The sequence below is a fragment of the Hemiscyllium ocellatum genome, chromosome 3, assembly GCF_020745735.1.
Source record: "Hemiscyllium ocellatum isolate sHemOce1 chromosome 3, sHemOce1.pat.X.cur, whole genome shotgun sequence".
Lineage (NCBI taxonomy): Eukaryota > Metazoa > Chordata > Chondrichthyes > Orectolobiformes > Hemiscylliidae > Hemiscyllium > Hemiscyllium ocellatum.
The window spans coordinates 62,590,201-62,616,204 of record NC_083403.1 but is presented as its reverse complement, the minus strand read 5'-3'; the positions used below and the strand labels follow the sequence as shown (position 1 = coordinate 62,616,204).

Genomic DNA, 26,004 nt, shown 5'->3' with positions numbered 1-26,004 from the left:
GTTCCTGACTCATGCCACTTCTTGATTTCCAGGATTTATTCCAAGCTCCCACTCTCTGGTATTAAAAGTAAATATTTTGACACCAGCTTTGGCTTTGACAGATTTGAATATCCTGAACTGCATAACAACACTACTCATTTTCTGTGAGCAGTATTACCATTAAATAACATTACAAGCAATTTGAGACCTTTAAATCTGTTTACTATGGGTGATTCATTGAATCAGGGTATTTAATAAATACAGTTGACTCAGTGTCAAATCTTTATCCCAGGTGGTATTTAATTAGGACAAGCTGCAGTTTTCTAGGTCCATTTCCAGAGACAGGTGTTCTTTTAAAACAAAGTTTCCATCCTGTGTTTGCACATTATACAGCTTGTTTGCAGTTTTTTTGTCAAACTTATGAGTTTTAATCTCAAAGCAAACACCATAACTGATATGTTTTCATGCCACTTTTCTTTTTGAATAAACATCTAGTGATTTTCACCAGGTGAGATATGAAACAAAATGGATATGGATCGATCGACTTCCTAACTTCTATACACAACGTTTTATACAACGTCCATTAATTTCTGAATGAATCCCTATTACACGGAACTTCTTCTTTTCATTAGCCCTCTGACAGCAGACAAGCTGTGCAGTCCTGTAGACACGGAGCTAATCGTAGATCTGTGCAAATTACACACACAACCATTTGAAAAATTTTCAGGAAGCCTATTGGGAGATGCATCACTCTGTTCAATGCAAGTGTTGGATGTGGATATATCTCTGGGGATGATCATAGGAATTGAATAATGCAACTTTTCACGACTCTTATACCAGAGACACGAACACATGGAATGAAAATGAAGAACCTCTGCATACATGTTGCGGAAGTTGCCAGAAGTTTCTGTTGTACGGATGGTACTTTGTCCATTTCTTATTAGCAAGGCTTTCTGCTCTGCATCTCGTTTTTCATCTTCTGCATTCATCGTCATGAACCTCAGAACTACCAGGTTGAGGAATGCTCCAATTACTGTGAGGCCTGTCAAAATGTAGACAAAGCTAAACGCCACATAGTGAGGGTTCTTTTGAAGAGCATCGTGTTTCTGTAGAGCTACGTAATCCCCAAAACCAATGGTAGTGAGTGTGATGAAGCAATAGTAATAAGCATGGAAAAATGTCCAATCCTCATAATATGAGAATGCGGCAGCCCCAATACACAGGGTGCTAATGCAGGAGAAAAAGCCAATGATGACCATGTTTGCCATGGAGACTTCTGTTCGTTTCATCCTCAGGCACTTCTTGATTCTATGTAAGAGGTACTTGACAAATGTATTGATTCGCTCTCCCATGCTTTGAAACATGACCAGGGTGAGTGGGATCCCAAGCAGAGCATAAAACATACAGAAAATTTTCCCTCCATCAGTGCTGGGAGCAGCATGGCCATACCCTGCCAAAGAAAAATGTACATCATCATTCATTTGGTCTATGTGGGACACAATATCAATAAAGCACTTTTTATTAGAGTAATCTGGAAACATTGCATTAAAGAATCCAATTGCATGGCTGCTGCAAACCAGTCTTTTCAATAATATTAGATCAGGTATATTTTCTCTAAAAATGTCATTGAAAAATTTGGTGAGTGCAATGCAGGGAAAACCATTTTATTTACATGTCACTTCCTGCTAGCAGACAAAACAACTATGACAGATTGAATAGATGCTAACTGCTACTGTTGGGAAGAGAAAAATACAGTGAACACTGGAGGTCTGGAAAATGCTGGAAATGCTCAGCAGGTCAACAGCATCTGTGGAGACAGAAACAGAGTTAATGTATCAGGTCAATAACCTTTTATTAGAACTGTGAGTCCTTGAGATGAGAGGGTTTTAAGCAAGACAGAAAAATAGGTGGAGGAAGAGGAATGAAGAAAGGGAATTCCTGTAAAAGGATGGAAGGCAGGCAAGGCTATTGACAAAAAGAATGATAGTGCAAGGAAAAGGATACAGTAAAAAGACAAGTTAAAATAAACAAAAGTAGTGTAATTAAAAAGGTGTAAATGAGAAAAGCAGAATTCATACCAAAAGCTGCCATCTAAAATAAGCAGACAGACAGTGAACTGATGAGATTGGAAAAAGCATCATTGAAAGATGCAGTGCTTTTTCTGGAATTTCAATTGAACATCATTGTAACATTGCAGCAGCCAAGGACAGGAAGATCAGACTGAAGTGGAGGAAAGAACTAAAATCGCAGGCAACCAAATGCTCAAGAATACAACTGTGGAATGAATGGAGATGTTCTACAAAGCATTTGCAAAAGATATCTTCAGTCTCCCCTTCATAAAGAAGACCACAATATGAGCAGTAAAGGCATGTTGATTGAAATACAAGCAAATCTCGATTCAAAAGGAAAAAGATTTGGGATTTGGCATGTGAAGGAAGGAGAGATGATCGGATTGAATCTGGTGGGGTGTTGGCTGGGACGTAGATGTCTGGTTTGGGTGTTGGGGGCCGGTTCAAAGTCTGAGAGATGTAGTGGTCTTGGGTGAGGTGTAGTTAAGGTGAGGGGTGAGGTAAGATTGGGGTATGGTGAATCGAACATTGCTGAATGTGGGAACATCACATACGTGGAAGCCTTCAAAACATTCCTCTTCAAAACAAGACCAAAATCAAACAGAAATGAAATAAGCAGAGACTGCATTTGTCTTCAGGAACAGAAAGGATCTGCTTGCAAACTGCTCGCCAATATTTTTACAATTAATGAATGATCTCATCTACAGGGATCAGGTGTCAATTAAACGCTGTCTGGCTCATAGCACTGAATGCTATTGCACTTCCTCATATTCAAGATGACATTTGCCCTTCTCAATGTCCTCATCTTCCTCCTCAGAACACTGCACCTCCTCTCCCAACTCATTAGTCTCTGTCATGTAGGGAGAAAATTCTGCCCTATGATCTCAATACCTGACTCAGGATCATGCCCAACAATGGCTTGTAGCAGTGACAGCAGGAGGGTACCTCATCAGCATAGAGTCTATTCTGAGAGATGGTAATGCCAAAGCAAGGATGCTTTTTTCAGTTGGTTCTTGGTTAGTGCATGTTGCTGGCAAGACCTGCATTTATTACCCATCCTAAATTACTCTTGACCCCAGCTAGTGGTCAGTCACCACATGAATCTCGAGAGTCCATTTGGTATAGATATAGGATTTAGAGTAGGAATTCTAGGATTTTGCCTGAATTAAAATAAAAGTACAGCAGTATGGTTCCAAGTCAGGAAGGTGTTTGGCTTGGAGAGAAGTTTGCAGGTTGGGGAGTTCTCATGCCGCTGGTGATCTTGTCCTACATGGTAGCTCAAGTTTGCCGTTTTAATGGTGCTTTCAAAGGAGATTACTGCATTGCATGTTATAGATGGTAAACACTACTACTACAGAGTGCTTGTGGTGAATTGAATGGATGCTTAAGATAACGGATGGTGCGCTAATCAAACGGATGATCCAGAAAATATTTTAAACAAATGATTTCAAAGATTGTTTATCATAGAACATAGAACAGTACAACACAGGAATTGGGCCATTCAGCCTACCATGTCTGTGCTGACCATTATGTTATTCTATACTAGTCCCATGTGCCTGCACATTGCACATTTCCCTTTAATCCCTGCCTGTTCATGTGTCTGTCTAAATGCCTCTTAAATATTGCTATTATATCTGCTTCTCCACCTCCCCCAGCAGTACATTCCAGGTACCTATCACCCTCTGTGGAAGAAACTGCCTCACACATCTCCTTTAAAATTTCCCCTTCTCACCTTAAACTTATACCCCTACTATTTGACATTTCCACCCTGGGGAAAAGACTCAGACTCATGCCTCTCGTAATTTTATGTATTTTCATCAGGTTGCCTCTCAGTCTCCAACACTCTAATTAAAACAATTCCAATTTGTTCAACTTATCCATTTAACTTATAATTAATACACTCCAGTCCTGATAAACCACTTTGCACCCTCTCCAATGCCTCCTCACCCTTCATATAGTGCAGTGACCACAACTGTATGCAATACTCCAAATATAACCTAAGTAAAGTTTTATACAGCTCCGACATAACTTGTCAACTTTAATATTCAATGCCCCAACCATTGAAGGCAAACATTTGTACCCAGCCTTTACCACCTTATCCACTTGCGTTACCATTTTCAGGGAGCTACGAACTTGCACACCAAGATCTGTCTGTTTCTTAATGCTCCTAAGAATCCTGCTGTTTACTGTATACATGAAATTAAAACCCAATTAAGTTATTTAGGAAGATGTAAAAGATTGCATGGTAATATTTAAAAAGAGTGGGGAATTGTACCACTGACCAACCTTTTTTCCTCACCCAGTGTTATTAAAGAAAGAACTCACATTCATCTCATATGCTGCTTCTATTGTGCAAACATGTAACTACAGGTCACGGGTAATTCATTGGCTGTCAGCACTTTGGGTCAAACTAATGGACAATGTGAAAAGTGTCGTATAAATTCAAGTTCATTTGTTCTCTTGCCTGTGACAATTTATTGCATATAAATATTCAGATGTAGCAGAAACCATCAACGGGATCTGGACCAGATGGGCCAATGGGCTGAGGAGTGGCAGATGGAGTTTAATTTAGATAAATGTGAGGTGCTACATTTTGGGAAAGTAAATCAGAGCAGGACTTATACACTTAATGGGTAAGGTCCTAGGGAGTGTTGCTGAACAAAGACACCCTGGAGTGCAGGTTCATAGCTCCTTGAAAGGAGAGTCGCAGGTAGATAGGATAGTGAAGAAGGTATATGGTATGCTTCCCTTTATTAGTCAGTGTATTGAGTACAGGAGTTGGGAGGTCACATTGTGGCTGCACAGGACATTGGTTAGGCCACTTTTGGAATACTGCATTCAATTCTTATCGGAAGGATGTTGTGAAACTTGAAAGGGTTCAGAAAAGATTTACAAGGACGTTGCCATGGTTGGAGGATTTGAGCTATAGGGAAAAGTTGAATAGGCTGGGACCATTTTCCTTGTAGTGTCAGAGGCTGAGGGATGACCTTATAGAGTTTATAAAATTATGAAGGGCACGAATAGGATAAATAGACAAGGTCTTTTCCCTGGGGTGGGGGAATCCTGAACTAGAGGGCATAGGTTTAGGGTGAGAAAGGAAAGAGACCAAAGGGGCAACTGTTTCACACAGAGGATGGTATATGTATGGAATGAGCTGCCAGAAGAAGTGATGGAAGCTAGTATAATTGCAACACTTAAGAGGCATCTGGGTGGGTATGTTAATAGGAAGGGTTTGGAGTGATGTGGGCCAACTGCTGGCAAGTGGGACTAGATTAGGTTGGGATATGGTCGGCATGGATGAGTTGGACTGAAGGGTCCATTTCCATGTTGTACATCTCTATGACTCTGACTCTATTGTCCATAAAATGTGGAGCATGAAAAACACAGCAGGTCAGACAGCATTAGAGGAGCAGGAGAGTGATGTTTCAGGTCAGGATCCTTCATCAAGACTAGGGAGGGGGAAGGGAGTTCAGGAATAAATGGGGAGGGGGGGGTAGGTAGGTGAGATGGTGATAGATGTGTGGAGGGAATTACTTATGAAAAGAAACAGTTTGCCTGGTGTTACTTCAAAAGCTTTTACGCTCTGAGCCAGAATTCTGAGATGACTGCTTGCATTGCAGTTATTCCCATCTACAAACTGTTGTAATGCCATCAAAATAAGTAAAACAATATTAAGTTATAAAAATTATAGGGAAATAAACTAATAATCATTATTTGAGTAAAAACCCAGCTGTGGGTAATAATGTTCATTCCATAGGCAAGGAAGGACAGATAATACATGAGTTTTGAAATATATACTTGTATACACAATTCTACAATTAATAGCAATTTGCACAATTTGTACAAGTTATTTTATAAAGCAACATCATGAATGTCTAAGTTATATTACAAACAGATTGTGCCTTAATTCTCTTAAGTAGATATGGCAAATTTCTGCCTATCCATCTTAGCAAATGAGTGGTCGCTAGCTTGAAAACTTGTATAATGAACACAATAAATTACATTTATTTGGTTACCCTGGATGGAGAGTGTATGGGTAATGAGTCACAGGGAAAAAATAAAATGATCACTTCACAGCTCAAAATGAATATAAGAAGAAGAAAGTCATTTATAACATTTGTGTTGCTTTATTTCCACACTGTGTCCAAACACAGCTTTTCAGATATACAATTAAACCTATTTATCCAATAATGGATAAATAGTTTTTGACATATAATGTATTGTGCACCAAAATGCACAGGTCTCTCTTGTGTACTTGAAGGACTTAAAAGTTGTATTTTAAAGCTGCAGTTTCAGGGAAAATATAGTTAGGTCAGGATACACAATAATAACCAAAGGGCAGCAATTGTGATGGACAGTCAACCTATGCCCATTGATACTGATGCAGGCAGTATGTAATCGTTTTGCTACCCATTCATTTAAATAATGGCAGCATGATGACCATACCAAACACAGAGGGAAACAGCCACACCCTTGAGGATAGGTCACAAAATTATGGAAGACTAGCAACAGTTTAGGTTAGCCTGCACTGCTTAAAACCGACCTGCACCTCTTGAACGGAGGTGCATTTTGTCTGGAGCAGTGCTGAAAATCATTTTGAAAGTGGGTTTGACTCAGACTAGACATAAAGATGGCAAGAAAACAGATATCCAGATTTTCCAAAATTGAATTTGAGACCTGGTACAGGGGACAAAGAAAAGGAGATGTGTACATCATCCAAACAGAATGCCCAAATAGATATTGCAAAGACACTGGGTCTAGTTAGTGCAAGAAGTCCAAGGTCAAGGACCTGAATGTGACATCAATGACCTCATGGGTTTGAGTTTTTCAAAAGATGAGAGTAGGAGGCTAGCCAGAAGCACATTTGAACAATTGAATGTGGAGACAACAAAGATATGGATGTGGATGATTTAACAACAAATGGCCTGAGATGGGTAAGAAACAATCTATGTAATAGTGATTGCAATAGGTGATCTTTATGGAAAAGATATGGGCTTACAAACTTAGCTGAGAACCAAATAGGATACAACTGAACTCATTTAACTTGAACAGAGTGAGTGGTGAAGGCAAAGGGTAGTGACATTGTTTCCCCAATTCTGAAGAAGGGTCGAAAGAACTGTGAATGCTGTAAATCAGAAACATAAACAGAAATTGCTGGAAAATCTCAGCAGCTCTGGCAGTATCTACGTTAACTCTGATTTCTCTCCACAGATGCTGCCAGACCTGCTGAACTTCTCCAGCAATTTCTGTTTTTGTTACTGAAGACAGGTCATTGGACTCAAAACATTAATACTGCTTTCTCTCTACAGCTGCCATCGGACCTGCTGCACTTCACTGGAAGGAAATTGCAACTTGTGGGGTAGTTTGTTAGCATAGGAAATATGGCCAGAACAAAACAGCTATGGAAAAACAAATTTAGATAACACTGGAGTAAATTAGAGACCCTGACAGCTATTACTTTGGATAATGTTGCCAATGAATAGCATGTAGATGAGCAATAGGAAGAGTCAAGTTTTGATCATTAGGAGATTGCAGACATAATAGTGTTGGGGCAGCAAACATGCTGTTTCTGCAGTTGTACATTTTATAACTGGTTTGGAACCAAGCAAGGACATTATCATTAAGTTGGACAGCAGTGGAGTTGTATTAATTGAGGATGGGTAGTCAACTGTATCAAAAAGCTACAGAGTGACTGAGAAGGAGGGAATGCAGAGATTAAACCAATTTTGCTATTTTAAGTTTTACACAGCTTTATAAAATTGATTCAATTACTTTGTACCCAGTAGCCATGCCTAGAGGTTAAAGTATAGCTTACCCATGGTTCATTCTCTCATGGATCTTAAAGACAGAAACTTTTGTGTTCATGGCTTAATTTGAGCCAAAGCCAAGTTTTTAAAAAAAATAAACAGAATTTAAGGAATTACTTTGAACCTTCATATAGGATTTCTTTCAAATGTGTGTGATTGTGTACAATTATGACACATTTATGCAAAAGCGACCTTCTGGTGTCCATTAGCCTGGAACCTAATAATTTATTACTAAAACATCACGGCAATTAACCACGCATGTGATGAAAGGAACAGGCTGAGTTCAGAAGTGTCATGCTGACCATTTACATGACAACAATCTATTAATTGGGAGGCAATAATATGTAACAATATAACAATATATTTTCATATATAACGTAATATATTGCAATTTATATTGCATTTAAATGCAATATGCCTTTCAATAATATATAGATATAATTGTACTAATGATAAATATGGTAATTATGCATCCAAAAGAAACAATATTGTAATTGTTATTGTAAGGAAATATATACATCTACATTATGCTGAAATTGTACTTTTAGATACTCATGAATTGATTTTTATATTAAATGCTGAGAGAAATCAGGATTGAGGAATGGATGATTTTCATTTTACACCCATAGCAACCTCAAGTCCATCCAAGACAGGTTACACCAGCTTTACAGGAATAGAGGTCTAAATATTTTTAAGAGCAGGAACTAAGTCATTAGATTAACCTCCTGATATTTCTATTTCCTTGTCAAAAGATAAATTTAATTGTATTTGAACCCATTACCTTTGACTATTTGAACAGCATTCTAGGATAACTGTTTTCTCAACTCACATAGATGCAGTTGTTTTCTCTTGGTAAGGAAGGTTTTATTATCTGCCTTTCTGTTGATGTCCATGTTTCCTCATAAATTTCTGATTTTTATCTTGAGCTTGTGTATTATTTAAAGCAGTTACATGCACAAAAGAGACTGGTTTCTAGTTTGACAATTAAGACTTTTAATGACATCTCAAAAAGCTGATAGCATTGTGAAAAGGTGCTGGTTACTGCATTGACAGTGTTGATTTAATCCTAAAGAAAGCAATTAAGGACTAACTCCAGGATCAGAGTCTCTGAATGTGGAGCCCTCATTTCAGTAGGTGCATTCAGGAATTGGTCGACGCTATAGTTGTGACCTTCTTTTCATTAACTTTAACAAATGGGAAATCACAGAGCAGCCGTGATGTGCCCCACATGAGTGACACTTCCTGCTGCAAGCACTGAATCACAGAATCATCCCTTTAATTTTAAGGACTGCTGGAGTGTAAACCTTTTTCCTTGATTTGAAAGACCATGTTTTGAGCTTGACATTTTATCAAATGTACAATCTTTAATATGACCAGCAATTTTGTTAGAATACATACATCTATACAAAAATGCTCATTCATGCTTCTAGATTTAAATGATTTCAACTAACTTTAAAAATAAAAATGCTACAGGAATTCAACAGGTCTTGTCAGTATTTGTGGAGAGAGAAAGTAAACAGTAGTAATGTTTTGAGTCTGATATGATTCTTCTTCAGAACTGAAGTCTTTAACCTGTTGCCCTCCCCACAGGCTCTGCAGGTCCTGCTATGTTTCTCAAGTATTGCCTATTCTTTATTTCAGATTTCCAGCATCAGCAGTATTTTACTTCCATCCAACTTCTAATTGGGCATCTTAACTGGCCATTGTCATCAATGCTCCATGACAACTTAAGCCATTCATTACTAGAAAGCTATGAAATATACTTTGTCAATTACTTGTTGGGTATCACCAAGATAATAGATTGGAGTACCTCCTCCATGTTTGAAAATCCCATTATGAAATTAGAAATGCGAATATATGAGGCACCATAGCTCAAGATAACATCTGATAAAATGATACTTACATCATTACCAAACAATTGGTGAAAACTGAAGGGTTGAATAGGATATCCGTGAGAGTTTTGGATTAATGATATCACAGAAGTTTGTGTTAGTGTAGATCCTAATATTGCACTTGTTACATTATTTTGCTGCAAATTTGATCAATCTGACATGTCTTAATTTCAAAAATATGTTTTATTCATTAAAAACATCTTTTTATTTATGAAAAGTTACAAATGCAGTTCAGTTCTGTACAGTAGCCTATCAAGAAAATAAACTAACATTGGAGATTGACACTATCCAAACAAACTAAAGGCATTTCTTACTTGTACAAGATTCTATTTACATGCATTTGAGGCACTGGGAGGGGCCAATAACTGAACAGACCCCCATTTAACTTTGGCAGGAGGATCTCAGACAGTGGTCTTTCCCAACTGCACCTTGGCAGCAGCTGCCCCAAGATTTACTGCATCCCTCAGCACGTTGTCCTGAACCTTGAAATTTGCCAGTTTGCAACACTTGGTCGAGGTCAACTGCTTGTTCTGGAAGACTAACTAGTTTCAGGCAGACCACAGAGTGTCTCTTAGCAAGTTGATGGCCTAACATGGTGACATATTTTTTTAAATTTCAAAAATATACTTTATTCATAAAATATTTTGATGATCTGTACAGTTGGTCATGCTATACATACGTAACATACATAACATACGTAACATACAGAGATCAGAATTTATCATTTGTATATACAGGTCTGTACGTTTATCAATCATATATTCATATATTTAGTTGTGGCGTCAGCAGTGCCCAAATGACTGCATGGGCCCTCTGTTCTTCTTAGGCAGACAGATGTTAAACGGTGGTCTTTCCCCACCGCGCCTTGGCGGCAGCTGCCGCAAGCTTCAGCGCGTTCCTCAACACGTAGTCCTGGACCTTGGAATGTGCCAGTCTGCAACACTCAGTCGAGGTCAACTCCTTGAGCTGGAAGATCAACAGATTTCGGACCGCCCAGAGAGCGTCCTTCACCGAGTTGATGATCCTCCAGGCACAGTTGGTGTTCGTCTCGGTGTGCATCCCGGGGAACAGACCGTCATGGCGCTGCTCGGGACAAACCTCGACAAACACCACTGCAGTCCTCTCCAGACTTCTTCTGCATAGGCACATTCCAGAAGGAGGTGTGTGACAGTCTCGCCTCCCGCCCCCCCCCCCCACTTCGAGGGCAGTGTGCGGTGAGGCTGAGAGTCCAGGCATGCATAAAGGATCTCACAGGCAGAGCCCTTCTCACCACCAGCCAGCCATGTCTTGGTGCTTGTTGGAAAGTACTGGCGATGAGGCATTCTGCCAAATGACTTTGACAGTCTGCTCAGGGAACCGCTGGATAGGATCTGCCCTCTCCTTTTCCTGAAGGGTCTCAAGGACACTATGTGCCGATGACTTCCTGATGGACTTGTGATCAAAGGTGCTTTTCTTCATAAACTTCATGAGGGACAGGTTATACGGAACGGTCCAACAACATTATTATGTCTGCAATCTCCTAATGATCAAAACTTGACTCTTCCTATTGCTCATTTACATGCTATTCGTTGGCAACATTCTCCAAAATAATGGCTGTCAGGATCCCTGATTTACTCCAGTGTTATCTAACACTGTTTCTCATTAGCTGTTTTGATCTGGCCATATTTCCTATGCTAACAAACTATCCCACAAGTTGCAATTTCCTCCCAGTGAAAACTGGGAAAACCAAAATAAAACAATGAACTGCAGATGCTGGAAATCTGAAACCAAAACAGCAATTGCTGAAGAAGTGCAGCAGGTCCGATGGCAGCTGTAGAGAGAAAGCAGTATTAATGTTTTGAGTCCAATGACCTATCTTCAGAAACAAAAACAAAAATTGCTGGAGAAGTTCAGCAGGTCTGGCAGCATCTGTGGAGAGAAATCAGAGTTAACACAGATACAGTTCTTTCGACCCTTCTTCAGAATTGGGGAAACAATGTCACTACTCTTTGCATTCACCACTCACTCTGTTCGAGTTGAATGAGTTCAATTGCATCCTATTTGGTTCTCAGCTGAGTTTGCAAGCCCATATCTTTTCCATAACGATCACCTACTGCAATCACTATTACATAGATTGTTTCTTACCCATCTCAGGCCATTTGTTGCTGAAATTATCCATATCCATATCTTTGTCGTCTCCACACTCAATTGTTCAAATGTGCTCTGGCTAGCCTCCTACTCTCATCTTTTGAAAACCTCAAACCCATCCAAAACTCTGCTGCAACCCATCTCAACCTAAATTTCATTCAAATGTCAATCATTTGCCCATTCAACTACTTTAGCTCTCTGACCCCAATAGGTCAATTTAAATTCTGATCCTTATTTTCACACTCTTTCATGATCTTGCACCCCTTGCCTAACACCATCACTCTAACATTTTCTAGCCATTTTCCATTCCTGCAACAATGATGCCTTGCATAACCCTATGCCTTACATTCCACTAGTGGCAGCCATGACTTCAATCTGCTAAGCTCTAAACCTTGGAACACACACAGTAAATCTCTCTGTGCTCTCTCTCTCTCTCTTTCTCTCTCCCTGCTTTCCTCTCTTCCCTTGACTTTCCTTAAAACTATCCTTCCAGAAAAGATTGTAGTAATTTCTCATGATATCCCTTTGGCTCAAGATCAATTTTTAACAGATGATGTTTCTGAGAAAAACCATGGGATATTTCTCCTCACACTACATCGGTCCAATCTGTTGCTGCTGTTGATTGTTGCTAAATAATGGTAAAAGTAGGCAAATAAAGAAACCAGTGTCATTAATTACAATTTGACAAGTTGATAAGTATAATATTTTTTGGCTTGAGAATGTTATTAGTTTCTCTATGAGTTTAAGGAGAGAGTGTGCATCATGAATACATATGCTGCCATTCCCTACTCAAGTGTTACATTATTCACAGATTAGATGGCTGATGGTTAGTATAAGGCAGCAGTAATTCAATCAGTTCATTCCCCTGATGTCATAAATAGATGGTAGGTGTCTTCAGATAATTCAAATAACACTGAAAGAAGAAATTGATCTTGTTCCTATCTACAGGCTACTTGCTATGCTATCTTTACGTGATGTATATTTAAAATGATTGGGCACTCTTTGATTTACTATACTTTGGACCGTTATTCAGTTTCCAAGGAAATTAAGATGTTGGAGTTCTTTAAGACCTGATGTTGTTGGCTCAGAGTATTGTGACAGTGTGCAATTGAGGCAATAGTAATGTGCTTTTTCTGAAATAATATTAACCACCAAGTCATAAGGAAATACAGAAAAGTGAGAAAGGTTGCGTGTGAACAATATAAGCAGCAAAGGTTCTGTGCAGTAGATGCATATGGGTGTGTGGGGTACCAATCAAGGTCGCTTTGCCATTTAGAAACATTGAAAATAGGAGCAGAAGAAGCCAGTTGCCCATTGAGTCTGATCCACCATTCAATATGTCTGATCTTCTGAACTGTCTTATTTATGCTTTTTCTTTAATTCTATAATTTTTTAACACACCATAATGCTGGATTCATGTCAGTTACAAAAAGGTTAGCAAATCAAGGCATGTAAACTTTCTCCCTGTGGATCAGCACCATACTGATATCAAGCGTCACTTTCGGGACATAAGGAAACTCTTCCTGCAAGAGGCCTATCAGAAACATGGTGGTCCAATGGAGATCCTGTGTTCTTTCATCCTGCTAGGATTCGTTTTTCCATCTCTACCTGACTTGTACACAAAGATAACTATTGGTTGGCTCAGTTGAGATGTTCAAGTGGCCATTCGATGATTACTTCCATAGAATGTAAGGTCTAGGAGGATGGGAACTGACAAAGCCCTTGAAATACATAAGAAATGTAGGAAAGAACTTAAACAAGGAAGTAGAAGGGCTACTTCTAAAGGATAAAAAGGGATAATGAAAAGTCATAAGCAACCAGGATTAAGGAAAATCCCAAGGCTATTCACACATGCGTAAAAAGCAAGAGAATAGCCAGGAAAAGGGTTGGCCGACTCATGGGCAAAGGAAGTAATCTATGTGTGGAGCCAGAAGAGGGAGGTGAGGCCCTAAATGAATACTTTGTGTCGGTGTTGACCAAAGAAAAGGAATCAGTGGAGGATAATCTCATGGAAGGGAATGTTGAATTTCTAACCCAAATTGCTATTAAAAAGAAAGAGATGTTGTACCTCTTAAAGGGTATTAAGGCAGATAAGTCCCTGTTTCCTGATGGGATCTATCCCAGAATATTGAGGGATGCAAGAGAACAAGTTGCCGGAGCCTTGACAGACATCTTTGTATACTCTTCGGCTACAGATGAGGTCCCAGGATGAGAGAATAGTCAATGATGTCCCATTGTCTAAGAAGGGTAGAAGAGATAGTCCAGGAAATTACAGGCCTGTGAGCCTCACATCAATAGTAGGGAAATTATTGGAAAAGATTCTCAGGGACTAGACCTACAAGATTTAGGAAGCAAATGGACTTATTAGCAATAGACAGCATGATTTTGTATGGGAGAGATTGTGCCTTACTAATTTTATCAAGTTTTTTGAGAAGGTGATGAAGATGATTGATGAGGGAAAAGTGGTTGTTGCTGTCTACATGGACTTCAGTAAAGCCTTTGACAAGGTCCCTCATGGCAGACTGGTATAACAGGTGAGGTTGCATGGTACTGGGGTAAACTGGCAAGATGTATACAGAACTGGTTTCGTCCTAGGAGATAGAGGGTAGCAGTGGAAGGATGCTTTTTGGAATGGAGGGCTGTGATTAGTGGTGTCCACAAGGATCAGTGCTGGGACCTTTGCTGTTCATGGTCTATATAAATGATTTGGAGGAAAACATAGCTGGTTTAATTAGTAAGTTTGCAGATGATACAAAGATTGGTGGGGTTGCAGATAATAAGGAGGATTGTCAGAGGATACAGCAGGATATAGATCATAGAGTAATAGAGATGTACAGCATGGAAACAGACCCTTCGGTCCAACCCGTCCATGCCAACCAGATATCCCAACCCAATCTTGTCCCACCTGCCAGCACCCAGCCCATATCCCTCCAAACCCTTCCTATTCATATACCCATCCAAATTACTCTTAAATGTTGCAATTGTACCATCTGGCAGATGGAGTTTAATTCAGACAAATGTGAGGTGATACATTTTGGAAGGTGAAGTACAGATGGAAATTATAGAGTGAATGGCAGAACCCTTAGGAGTATTGATATGCATAGGTATATGTGTGCAGGTCCACAGATCATTGAAGGTGGTAGCACAGGTACGTAAGGTAGTAAAAAAGGCCTATGGCATGCTTGCCTTCATTGGAAGGGACATTGAGTATAAGGATAGACAAGTTACGCTGCAGTTTCATAAAACTTTAGTTCAGCCACACTTGGAATATTGCATACAGTTGTGGTGACCACACTACCAGAAGGATGTAGATGCTTTGGAGAGGGAACAGAAGAGGTTTACTAGGATGTTGCCTGGTACGGAGCATTTTAGCTGTGAAGAAAGGTTGGATAGACTGAGTTTGATTTCACTGGATGCAGGAGGTTGCGAGGTGACGTGACCAAAGTTTATAGATTGGGAATGGCATCGATAAAGTGTGAAGTATGAGGTTTTTTTTCCATGGTGGAGGGATCAGTTACTAGGGGACACAGGTTCAAGGTGTTGGGAGAGTAAGTTTAAAAGAGATGTGTGAGGCAAGTCTTTTACTCAAAGGGTGGTGAGAGTCTGGAATGCGCTGCCAGAGGAAGTGGTGGAAGCAGACACAATAACAGTTTGCAAGTGACAAATACATGTATGGGAAAGGAATAGAGGGATATAGATCCTGCAAATGAAGACAGTTCTACTATGGAAGGGCAAAATGTGTTGGTGCTGATTGGAGGGTTGAAGGGCCTGTTCCTGTACTGTATTAATCTTTGCTCTTTGTTCTAACTAATGTGCTATGAAAAAATGCAGGAGAATGGCACAAAGTCATAATGCTCTTTCTGGAAGCGGATGCAGACACAATGGACCAAATAGTTTCCTTAGCACCGTATCATTTCCATGATCAGACTTCTATCTGAGCTGGGAAAATAAAACTTTATGGCCTATTTGCATTTTACAAAATGAGAATTATGCAAAAATTGCTTTTAAAATTTCCTTCTGGCATCCATGATGTCACAGAACATTATCACAAATAAAACAGGAAAAACTAATGTACCCATCACAAAGGGAGAATACTTGTTTATACTAGGAATTAAATCCATATTTCAGTAACAGTGTTCTTGCTGATTTCCTCAAAGAAAGTTATTAATCATGCTTTGACTAATGTTTCCTGATCAACATCTACCGATAGATAATCAATTATTTACAGTATTTTCTTCAATAGAGTAGGATATTTCAGCTAAATAATACAATTAATTTGTGGCCAAGAGGTTGGCTGAAGTATGGTTGTGGCTCAATGACAGCAGTCTTACCTCTGTACTGGATAAGTGTGGGTTCAAGACCTCTTCAAGTGTAGACTGATATTCCAATACAATATTGAGGGAGCTCTACTCTGTTGGAGATGCTTGGCTGAGGTTTTGCAACTGGGCCAAAAATTTTTCCATTGTGGCCTGGTGCAGTTTAAAGGATCACAGAGTAGTTATGATTTGGAAAGAGGCCATTCGGCCCATTATGTCTCCAAGGTTCTCTGAGTATTCTGCCTTATTGTCAATCTCTCGGCTTTTCCTCATAACTCTACATATTGGATGATTATTGAAATGGAAACAATCTCCTCTTCAATGCCTCCACCATGCTTTCAGCAGTAAACCACAGACCCTAATGACTTGCTATGTTTTTTCTCATATCACGTTTACTTCTTTTGCTAAACATTTTAAGACTGTCCCCTCTGGTTCTTGATTCTCTCATTAGGGGCAACAGTTTCACCCTATCGACTCTGTTCAGACCCCACAGGATTTTGAAAACTTGTCTCAGATCTACTAGCTTCCTACAGGGAAAATAATCCCAATGTTTCCAAGTTACCATCACAACTGACATTAACAGATTCCAAATTTTGCAATTTTCACTTGGGAAATGATTACAGACAAAACTGGGTTTGCTAACTCTGGGAAGAAATGTTAGGCAGGCACAGGGAAAGTTTCTCTGGGACTTGGTCCCACTTGTAAAAGAACTAGTTAGGTTCCCTAGCCCTCACTCCAGTACCTCTCTCACCTGTGGTGAAGTGGTGAGTGAGCAATGAGGTTTTGGGGCCCTTTAAATGATGCTCAGGACTGGGCTGCTATGAAGAGCTGTCTAACCAGACCACCTGCACACCCACACTCCTGACATACTCCATTAAAACTCACACAAGACACTGAACTAATCCTATCTGAAAAGACAAAAATCTGTGCAAAGCTACATGTGGGTCAAATATGTATTTCAGAAAAACTGCATAGGTAATGTTTTCCTGAGCGCACAGAAAAGTCTGGGCCCTGTAGGCATCATCCTGGTGAACTTATTTTGCATTCCATCAACAGCAATACTGTCCTCCTAAATTACAGTATAAAGAAGTGTTTACAGTACTCCAATGCTCCAATTTCAGGGGGCTTCTACCCCTCTTATTTGAGTCTCTTGGATACAAAAGCATTTAGTCCATTTCTGCAAAAATTATTTTCTGTACCTATTTAACACTTTTTATTGGCATTGAACATGTAATCAGCTGCAGTGTTGTCAAAATAACTGGCAGCTAGCATCCATTTAAAAGGACCTGGCTAAAAAATACCAAATTGCTAGCAACTCTAATCTGCATCCTTTGGTTCTACACACAGTGCTGTAGCTGAATCTGCGGAGAAGAGACAGATAAATGAGCAAAGGGCTGTGCCAAACATGGGTAATATCAGCACTCTTTGAAGATCAGCAAGAGAATTGCTAACCAAACCTCACTCAATAGAAAAAGTCTAAATTTCTCCCTTTCTCTGCTGTTTTGACAACAGTAGTTAACCATCGATACATATATTGATTATTATGTCTCATGATGTGATGTGGCATTTAATCAGTGATCAATTCCAACTGGATATAATAAGTAAATCATTTGCTAACCTGTGTGGTGTAGAATAAAGTGTTTTGAATCAACCTGTTCAAACATGTCATGAGTCATTTCTGGTGGGACTTCAATCCAGATCTTACAGCCCAGAGACAGGATCACTACTACTGTGCCCCTCATGTGAGTGCTATATAATTGCTTCAAATGGACAAAAAATGCGCTTTCTGGATCACAACCATCCAATTTTCCTGTTACTGTATTTAAACTTACAACACCACATTACCACCTGATGCAAAATGTTTGTAATGTTGATTCTCATTTATCCCCCACCAGCTTTGGGAATGGGCTATAAAATAATATCGTATCAAAATCAAAAGTCAGCAATAGGGAAAGAAAGTCCGAATCAGTTGCAGCAGTGTGTACTAGGTACAAGATGCATTGCTGAAATTCACCAAAGATTCCAAACAGGACCTTCCAAACCCATAACCACTTCCAACTAGAAGGACAAGGATATCTGGGAACACCATCACCTGTAAGTTCTCATCCAAGTCACTCACCATCCTACTTGGACATATATTAGATTAGACTTACAGTGTGGAAACAGACCCTTCGGCCCAACAAGTCCACACCGACCCGCCGAAGCGCAACCCACCCATACCCCTACATTTACCCCTTACCTAACACTACGGGCAATTTAGCTTGGCCAATTCACCTGACCCGCACATCTTTGTGACTGTGGGAGGAAACCAGAGCACCCGGAGGAAACCCACGCAGACACGGGGAGAACGTGCAAACTCCACACAGTCAGTCGCCTGAGTCGGGAATTGAACCCTGGTCTACAGGCGCTGTGAGGCAGCAGTGCTAACCACTGCGCCACCGTAATATCTTCGTTCTTTCACTGTCAGTGGCTCAACATCCTGGAATTCCCTCCCTAACAACATTGTGGTTCTACCTACAGCACATGTGCTGCAGCAGTTCAAGAAACCAGCTCACCACCACCTTCTCAAGGGCAATTGGGAATGGGCAATAAATACTGGCCAGCCAATGATGCCCATGAATATAAAAAAAAAGTCATAGAATTACAGTCATATAACGCAGAAGAGACCCTATAGCTCACTGAGTTTGAACTGACCCACTATCTGCACTACTCACACTTTACAGCAATTGCCCCATAACCTTGCATATTCTGACATTACATGTGTTCATCCAAGTACTTTTTAAAGATTCTGAGGTTTCCTTCCTCTCCCTCCCAAGTAGTACATTCCAGATACCCACTACCCTCGGGGTGAATAAGAAACTTGTTCTCAAATCCCCTCCAAACCTCCTAACCTTCACTTTAAAATTATGCCCCCTTGTATTTGATCTTTCACCTGAATAGCTACTTCGTATTCATCCTATCCATGTCCCTCAGAATTTCATACATTTATGCCAGGTCCCCTCAGCATTTTCTGCTCTAAAGAAAACAACCCAAGTGTACCCATCTGTCTTCATGGCTAAAATGCTGCAACCCAGACCACATTCTGATGAATCTCCTTTGCATACTTCCAGTGCAATTATACCCTTCCTATAGTGTCGTGACTAGAAGTGCACACCATACTCCAGTTGTGGCCTAACCAAGGTTTGTACAGCTCCAACATAACCTCCCTACACTTAAACTCTGTGCCTTGACTGGTAAAGCTAAGGATTCTATATGCCTTCTTACACACCCATTAGCCTGTCCTGCCACATTCATGAATGGTGGGCAAGCACTCAAAGATCCTTCTGTTCCTCTGAGCTTCCTAGTGTCCTGCCATTCATTGAGTACACCCTTCTCTTGTTGCTTCTTCCAAAGTGCATCTCCTCACAATTTCTAAGGGTTAAATTCCATCTGCCAACAACCTGCCCATCTGATTAATCTGGCTATATTTTTCTGTAACTTAAAATCTTCTTCTTTATTATTAAGCACCCAAGTGAGTTTGATAGCCTAGAATTTTAATTGTAACTGCCCATTTTACAAATATTTGCAAAGATTTGTAGACGATGGATGGTATGTGTTTGTTGATTCCACAACAATAGTATTCTAATGAAGGAAGGTCACTGGGCTCAAAATGCTAACTCTGTTTTATCTTCACAGAAGTTGCTGGACTTGCTGAATTTCTCCAACAAATCCTGTTTTTGTTTGTTTTAAATCTCCAGAATCTGCAGCTGTTTGTTTTATTGTAATGTTCCTCCTACCCCTTTGGATGAGGTCATTGAGTAAAACTCCTTGGTGCCAAGCCCATACCTGGAAAGAGGACTTTCCAATATTTAGGAAATTGGGTCCAGGTGGAACAATGCAAAAATTCACTTACAAAACCCTCTGGCTTTGGTGAATTTTACAATGATAGTCTTCTCTCTATGCTCTCCTTCCCACCATTTTGTATAGATTAGATTCCCTACAGTGTGGAAAATGACCCTTCGGCCCAACCAGTCCACGCCAACCCTCTGAAAAGCAACCCACTCAGACCAGTTTCCCCTCTGACTAATGCACCTAACACAATGGGCAATGTAGCATGGCCAATTCACCTGCCCTGAAAATCTTTGGATTGCGGGAGGAAACCCACACAGACACATGGAGAATGTGCAAACTCCACACAGACAGTCACCCAAGGCTGGAATCGAAGCTGGGACCCTGGTGCTGTGAGGCCACAGTGCTAACCACTGAGCCACTGTGCTGTCCCAGCATAGGGTACTAGTTTATTAAAGCTAGTTAATTACACAATGCTTGCTCTCATGTCAAATGGAAACTTGTGGATAAACTTCAAAGCACCTTTTCTTTGAAAGTAAAATAGCGAATATAAAACAGGAACAATGTTCATTTTTCAGCCAAAGGCCCTCCATCGCTGTTCGGCAATTTCTTTGCGGGGTCAGCAGTTACAGATATAGAGTTTGGCTGTCATCTACCAAACGCCATTGCTCAAAATGTTTCTTTTCCTTTTAAAAATGCAGTCATCCTGGGGACTGCTTTCTGATGGTGACAGCTTCCTGGATAATAATGATTAACATCGAGATATTTCTGTGCTCAGATACCACTCGAACATTAATTCAGTGGAGTCCCTTTCCTTGCCATTAGGTAGGTGTGGAAATCTGATGCCCATATGGGAATCCACTGCAACATGTTTCAGTTACACGAGTGTGGCAACCAATGAAAGTTCTGCATAATGCCCGTGTGATGGCTCCTTTCAGTAGGAAACTGATGACCGTATTGCCCCTTGCAAACATTTACATTGCTGTGCACAACAGATTGCCTGATGAGGCGCATGAACATGAGGTGGCTCAGAAGGAACCAATTGTAAGAAGGCTCCACACTGTGATAATGTTCACTGCTAGGAGAAGATCTGTCCCTGTTCCAATGCTTTTTTGAAGGTCATCCTGCAGCAGATGGTCATGTAGAGGATAAATACTAACACAGACTGATATGGCCAAATGGCCTGCTTCTTTGCTTTGATTCGTGCATAATTCCATGCAAAAACAAAACTGTATTAGCCTTTCTTGTGAAGCTGAGAGACTGAAGTTAGATTTACTCTGACCCACTCAGACATTTACAATTCTATAAGCACAGATTCTGAAGTAGTAGTAGAATATATAGTAAAGTCCTTAGAAGTAATTCTGATTTCAAGTGATAGTGTAACCCAGATGGCATCAATTCAGCTGTGTGTTAGATATTCCTGTTCAAGAGGGCTCTTGTGGTGCTGTGATAGTATCCCTATCTTTGAGCCAAGAGGCCAGGGTTCAAGTCTCACTTGTTCCAGAGGTGTGTAACAACATCTTTGAACAGGTTGTTTAGAGAGTAGTTATAATTCTGTTCATTGACTTCAATGGAAATAAAAGTTAGAATCTGGTGTGATCTGTAACAGGTGAATGAATTATTATCATCTAAACTCAAAATGATGTGTCATTGCAGCTACATTTGTAACTGCTCACAAATTCCCTGTCCTCATATGATGTACTCAGCTAACACAGAAGGCATTTTGAGTAGAAAGAGCTAAGTGTGGACAGCAATTCACAATAATGAAGAGTTACTGTTCAAGACTGCAATGACACGTTGTGCGATCTAATGAGTCTGGTACGTACTGGTAATATGCCATATTTGCCTTTTAAGAAATTACGCACAATGCCTTGTTCATGCCATATTTGCCTTTTAAGAAATTACACACAATGTGAATCACAATCCTAGTTTTCTAAATCCTGTCCACTGCTTAAGTCTTCATTTCACTCATATTGCCTTGAAAAATGTTTTCTATATTTTAGACATTTGATTCCAAAATACATGAAGCACAGGTGTGGGCAGAATGTGTGCGCTCCATCATGGTGGGATTCATGACAGAAAGACACTTAATCATAGAGTCATAGAGATGTACAACATGGAAACAGACCCTTTGGTTCAACTCGTCCATGCCAACCAGATATCCTAAATAAATCTAGCCCCCTTTGCCAGCATTTGGCTCATATCTCTCTAAATCCTTCCTATTCATATACCCATTTTGATGCCTTTTAAATGTCATAATTATACCCATCTCCACCACTTCATCTAGAAGCTCATTTCAGCATGCACCATCCTCTGCATGAAAAAGTTGCCCCTTAGGTCCATTTTAAATCATTCCCCTCTCACCTTAAACCTATGCCCTTTAGATTTGGACTCCCCTACCCTCAGGAAAATACCTTGGCTATTCCCCCTATCCAGACCCCTCAACCTCTGACACTGCAGGGAAAATAGCCACAGCCAATTCAGCCTCTCCCTGCAGCTCAAACGCTTAATTAGATGGGAGGAAAGAAGAGGTCTTCCTGCCCATTATCAATTGCATTCCTTGAGTAGGTAATAAATGCCTATTCAACCATCTCATCTTTCCATGATTAGTATCAACTGAAATGTGAGTGAAAGACTTGTCATGTGGGGAGCATGTAAAACAAATTCAATTGGCGTTGCTATGGGTTTCCAGATGAAGCATTCTATGTTCAAAGGCACTCAGAGCCTGTTCAAGAGATGACCCCTGACTTGCTATCCTCTAACTCCAACCACTTGGTGCAACGATGTGTGCCTGGGTCCCAATGACATTGCTAGGCCTTGTCTTTGGATGCCACACTGGTAGCAGTAGCAGCAGCAGCAGCAGCAGCTGCTGCCTCCCCAGCAGCACTGCAGTAAGATAGAAGAACTGCCCTCAGCAGGTGGGATTTCTTTACGTGTGATCCTTGATCTCAGTGGAAAATCCACCACTGGTCTGTCAAATGCCTGACAAGAACAAGATGCAGTGAGTCTTCCCAAAAGAACAAGTATAGGGCTCTTGAAGGATCTCTGGTCTCTGCAAGGTTCTCTGCATTGCTCCTTGCGACAAATTCTTGCTGAAATCCTTTTAGGTTATGTTGGATAGCTTGCATTATTAAATACCACTGAGTTAATGGTGTGTTCATTAATACTTCACAACTAAATCAAATATGCTTAAATATTTCTGACTTTATATTAGAACTTTAGCAAATAAGTAATTCTTAGAATAAAATATCTACTCAAAGATTAAAATAGTACAGATTACTCAAATGAAGTGCTTTTCTCGCTGAGTGAAAACTTCTTTCTGCTGCGTGATACTTATCACTTCCCTAAATGAAGTATTGTCTTTGATGTGCAGTGATAAACAGTAATAAAATAGAGCGGAACAGCAAAGCATTCTGTGGTGACTTCACTAGTGATGAATACTTTCCAAATTTGTGTTGCTAAGATACTGAAGTCAGTTACTCTAATTACTCTCATCTTGCAGCTGGCCAGAAATGTATAATTTCTGACTCCAGGGTAATCTGGAACTTTAGTTGAAACCTGAGCACTTTCTCTGAGAGCTGTCTGCTTTAACTGCTTTTGGTGTGATTTCTGAATTCCCACTTTAATTACTGAGGATTCAATCCAACAATGATTCATTAATCTGTACTGGTATTGATGTTAAAATTAAAACAAGTTTGGTTGCACTTAACAGCCATTTTTAGCCCAAGTGTTAGGGCTTGCCAGTATGAAAATATCAACATTCAGAACTTAATTTTAATCTTTAACTCTGGGGACTTACATTCATATTCTGGATTAGTGGTGCTGGAAGAGCACAGCAGTTCAGGCAGCATCCAAGGAGCAGCGAAATCGACGTTTCAGGCAAAAGCCCTTCATTAGGAATAAAGGCAGTGAGCCTGAAGCATGGAAAGGTAAGCTAGAGGAGGGTGGGGGTGGGGAGAAAGTAGCAAGGAGTACAATGGGTGAGTGGGGGAGGGGATGAAGGTCAGATAAGTCAGGGAGGAGAGGGTGGAGTGGATAGGTGGAAAAAGAGATAGGCAAGTAGGACAAGTCCAGATAAGTCATGGGGACAGTGCTGAGCTGGAAGTTTGGAACAAGGGTGAGGTGGGGGAAGGGGAAATGAGGAAACTGTTGAAGTCCACATTGATGCCCTGGGGTTGAAGTGTTCCGAGGCGGAAGATGAGGTGTTCTTCCTCCAGGTGTCTGGTGGTGAGGGAGCAGCGGTGAAGGAGGCCCAGGACCTCCATGTCCTCGGCAGAGTGGAAGGGGGAGTTGAAATGTTGGGCCATGGGGCGGTGTGGTTGATTAGTGCGGGTGTCCCGGAGATGTTCCCTAAAGCGCTCTGCTAGGAGGCACCCAGTCTCCCCAATGTAGAGGAGACCGCATTTATACCACAGTTTAAATTGCTAGTCTTGGATGATCACAATTTGACATGTTTTTTTTTCCGAGCATCACATTATTCACATATTGGCATGCAATCCCAAGTTTAATTTAAACAGATGTGATAAGGGACTCTATAAATTAGTCCAGCCTGGGACATTAAGTGTTGCAATTGCTCACTGTCCTGACAACTCTGTTTATGTACATAGAAGACTGGAAGACAGTTGCAACATCACAGATGCTTGTCACAGTTTGCAATGCACAGCAGTCTCTGTGATAGAAGCATAGCTTTCAATTTGAAGAGAAAGAGTGATGGAATAATAAGAATTTACAGCACAGAAGGAGAGCATTGTTTGTGTCAGCTCTTGCCAGAACAATTCAAAACCATTTCCATTGCTTCACTCTTCACACAGGGCTGCATCTTTCTCTGTTTCAAATATTTACCGCCCCCCCCCCCCGCCCCCTTTCTCTGTGTCTAATTTGAAATGATATGGTAGAATATTTTGCTTTTGTAGGTGGTGAGATTGGATGAGGAAAGGGCATGTAACCAGACAGGATTGTGGCCAATCTGAACCCTGCCACCTTCTAACCTCCACCAGAATAATGTCCTGGACAGGAAGACCAAGTGTCGAACTTCTCACCTTTCTGTCAACTGAGACACTTCAATGATCAATTAATGACCAGCTAAGGGCTTCATCGGAACACCGTGGGATAAAGACAGCTGCAGGTGGGCCGATCACCATGGAGTATGTACAAAAATTGAAACAGTGCTGGCCACTTATTGCCTCAGGGTAGTCTGGAGGGGAACCATAATTGAAATCAATTGGAGCCTTGTCAAGGCATTGTGCAGTAGAACATGGAGAGCCTGATGAGTACCCCTTCCCTTATTTCAAAACCCCCTGCTGCCTTCACCCCATGACCTCCACCCTGCAGAACCCCATCATCTACATTACCTGTCTGTGTCCTGACTCCTCCATGATGCTGTGACTCCAGTCTGTCCTTTCAGCAGCCTTCTCGCCCTCCACAATGGCCCTAATGTGTGCAAGAGGTGCCATTCTCTGATTGGCCAGTGATTCTTGCTTGGCTGGGCTTCTGTGGTCTTCACTCCAGAGGAAGGCCTGCCAGGGTCCTCACTAGTGCCTGCTTAAGCTGTGGATTAGTGGGCTTTTCAAAAAAAGAGACAGAATGGGTGACTCTCAGGCTTTTTAGTCAGCAACTGAGACTCCCAATGCCTCATAGATACATTCAAAAGCTTCTGCTCATGAATGATACTAAGCTGAAGAGTCAAACTCTTGCAAGAGTTTGAATCTGCTTACTTGCTTCAAACATGTATTACTTATAAACAATAAATACTCACATCAGTGTGCACCCCAAAGTTAGATTCCTACTGAAATTGAACTCTACACTGTTGTATTTACAGCATAGATTCCAGACTAGGCAAACCAGTACTTTTAAAACACTTTAAATGACATCAAAACTTCACATCTGTCTGTGAAATGGGTCCATACAGTCAGTCAGTTAGTTTTGGGATGCGATGTACACTGACACTAAGCACAGAATCCAGATTGTATTCATAATTGATAATATC

At 40.6% G+C, this 26,004-nt stretch overlaps 1 protein-coding gene across 1 annotated transcript in view; it reads right to left on the bottom strand.

Moving 5' to 3' along the window:
• Positions 1-584: 584 nt before the first annotated feature.
• kcnk3a (potassium channel, subfamily K, member 3a) overlaps positions 585-26,004 on the bottom strand; it is an 84,872-nt gene continuing 59,452 nt past the window's right edge. The window contains exon 3 of the mRNA XM_060820970.1: positions 585-1,429. Within this exon, the coding sequence (XP_060676953.1) occupies positions 585-1,429 (845 nt within the window). The remainder of the gene's footprint in view (positions 1,430-26,004) is intronic.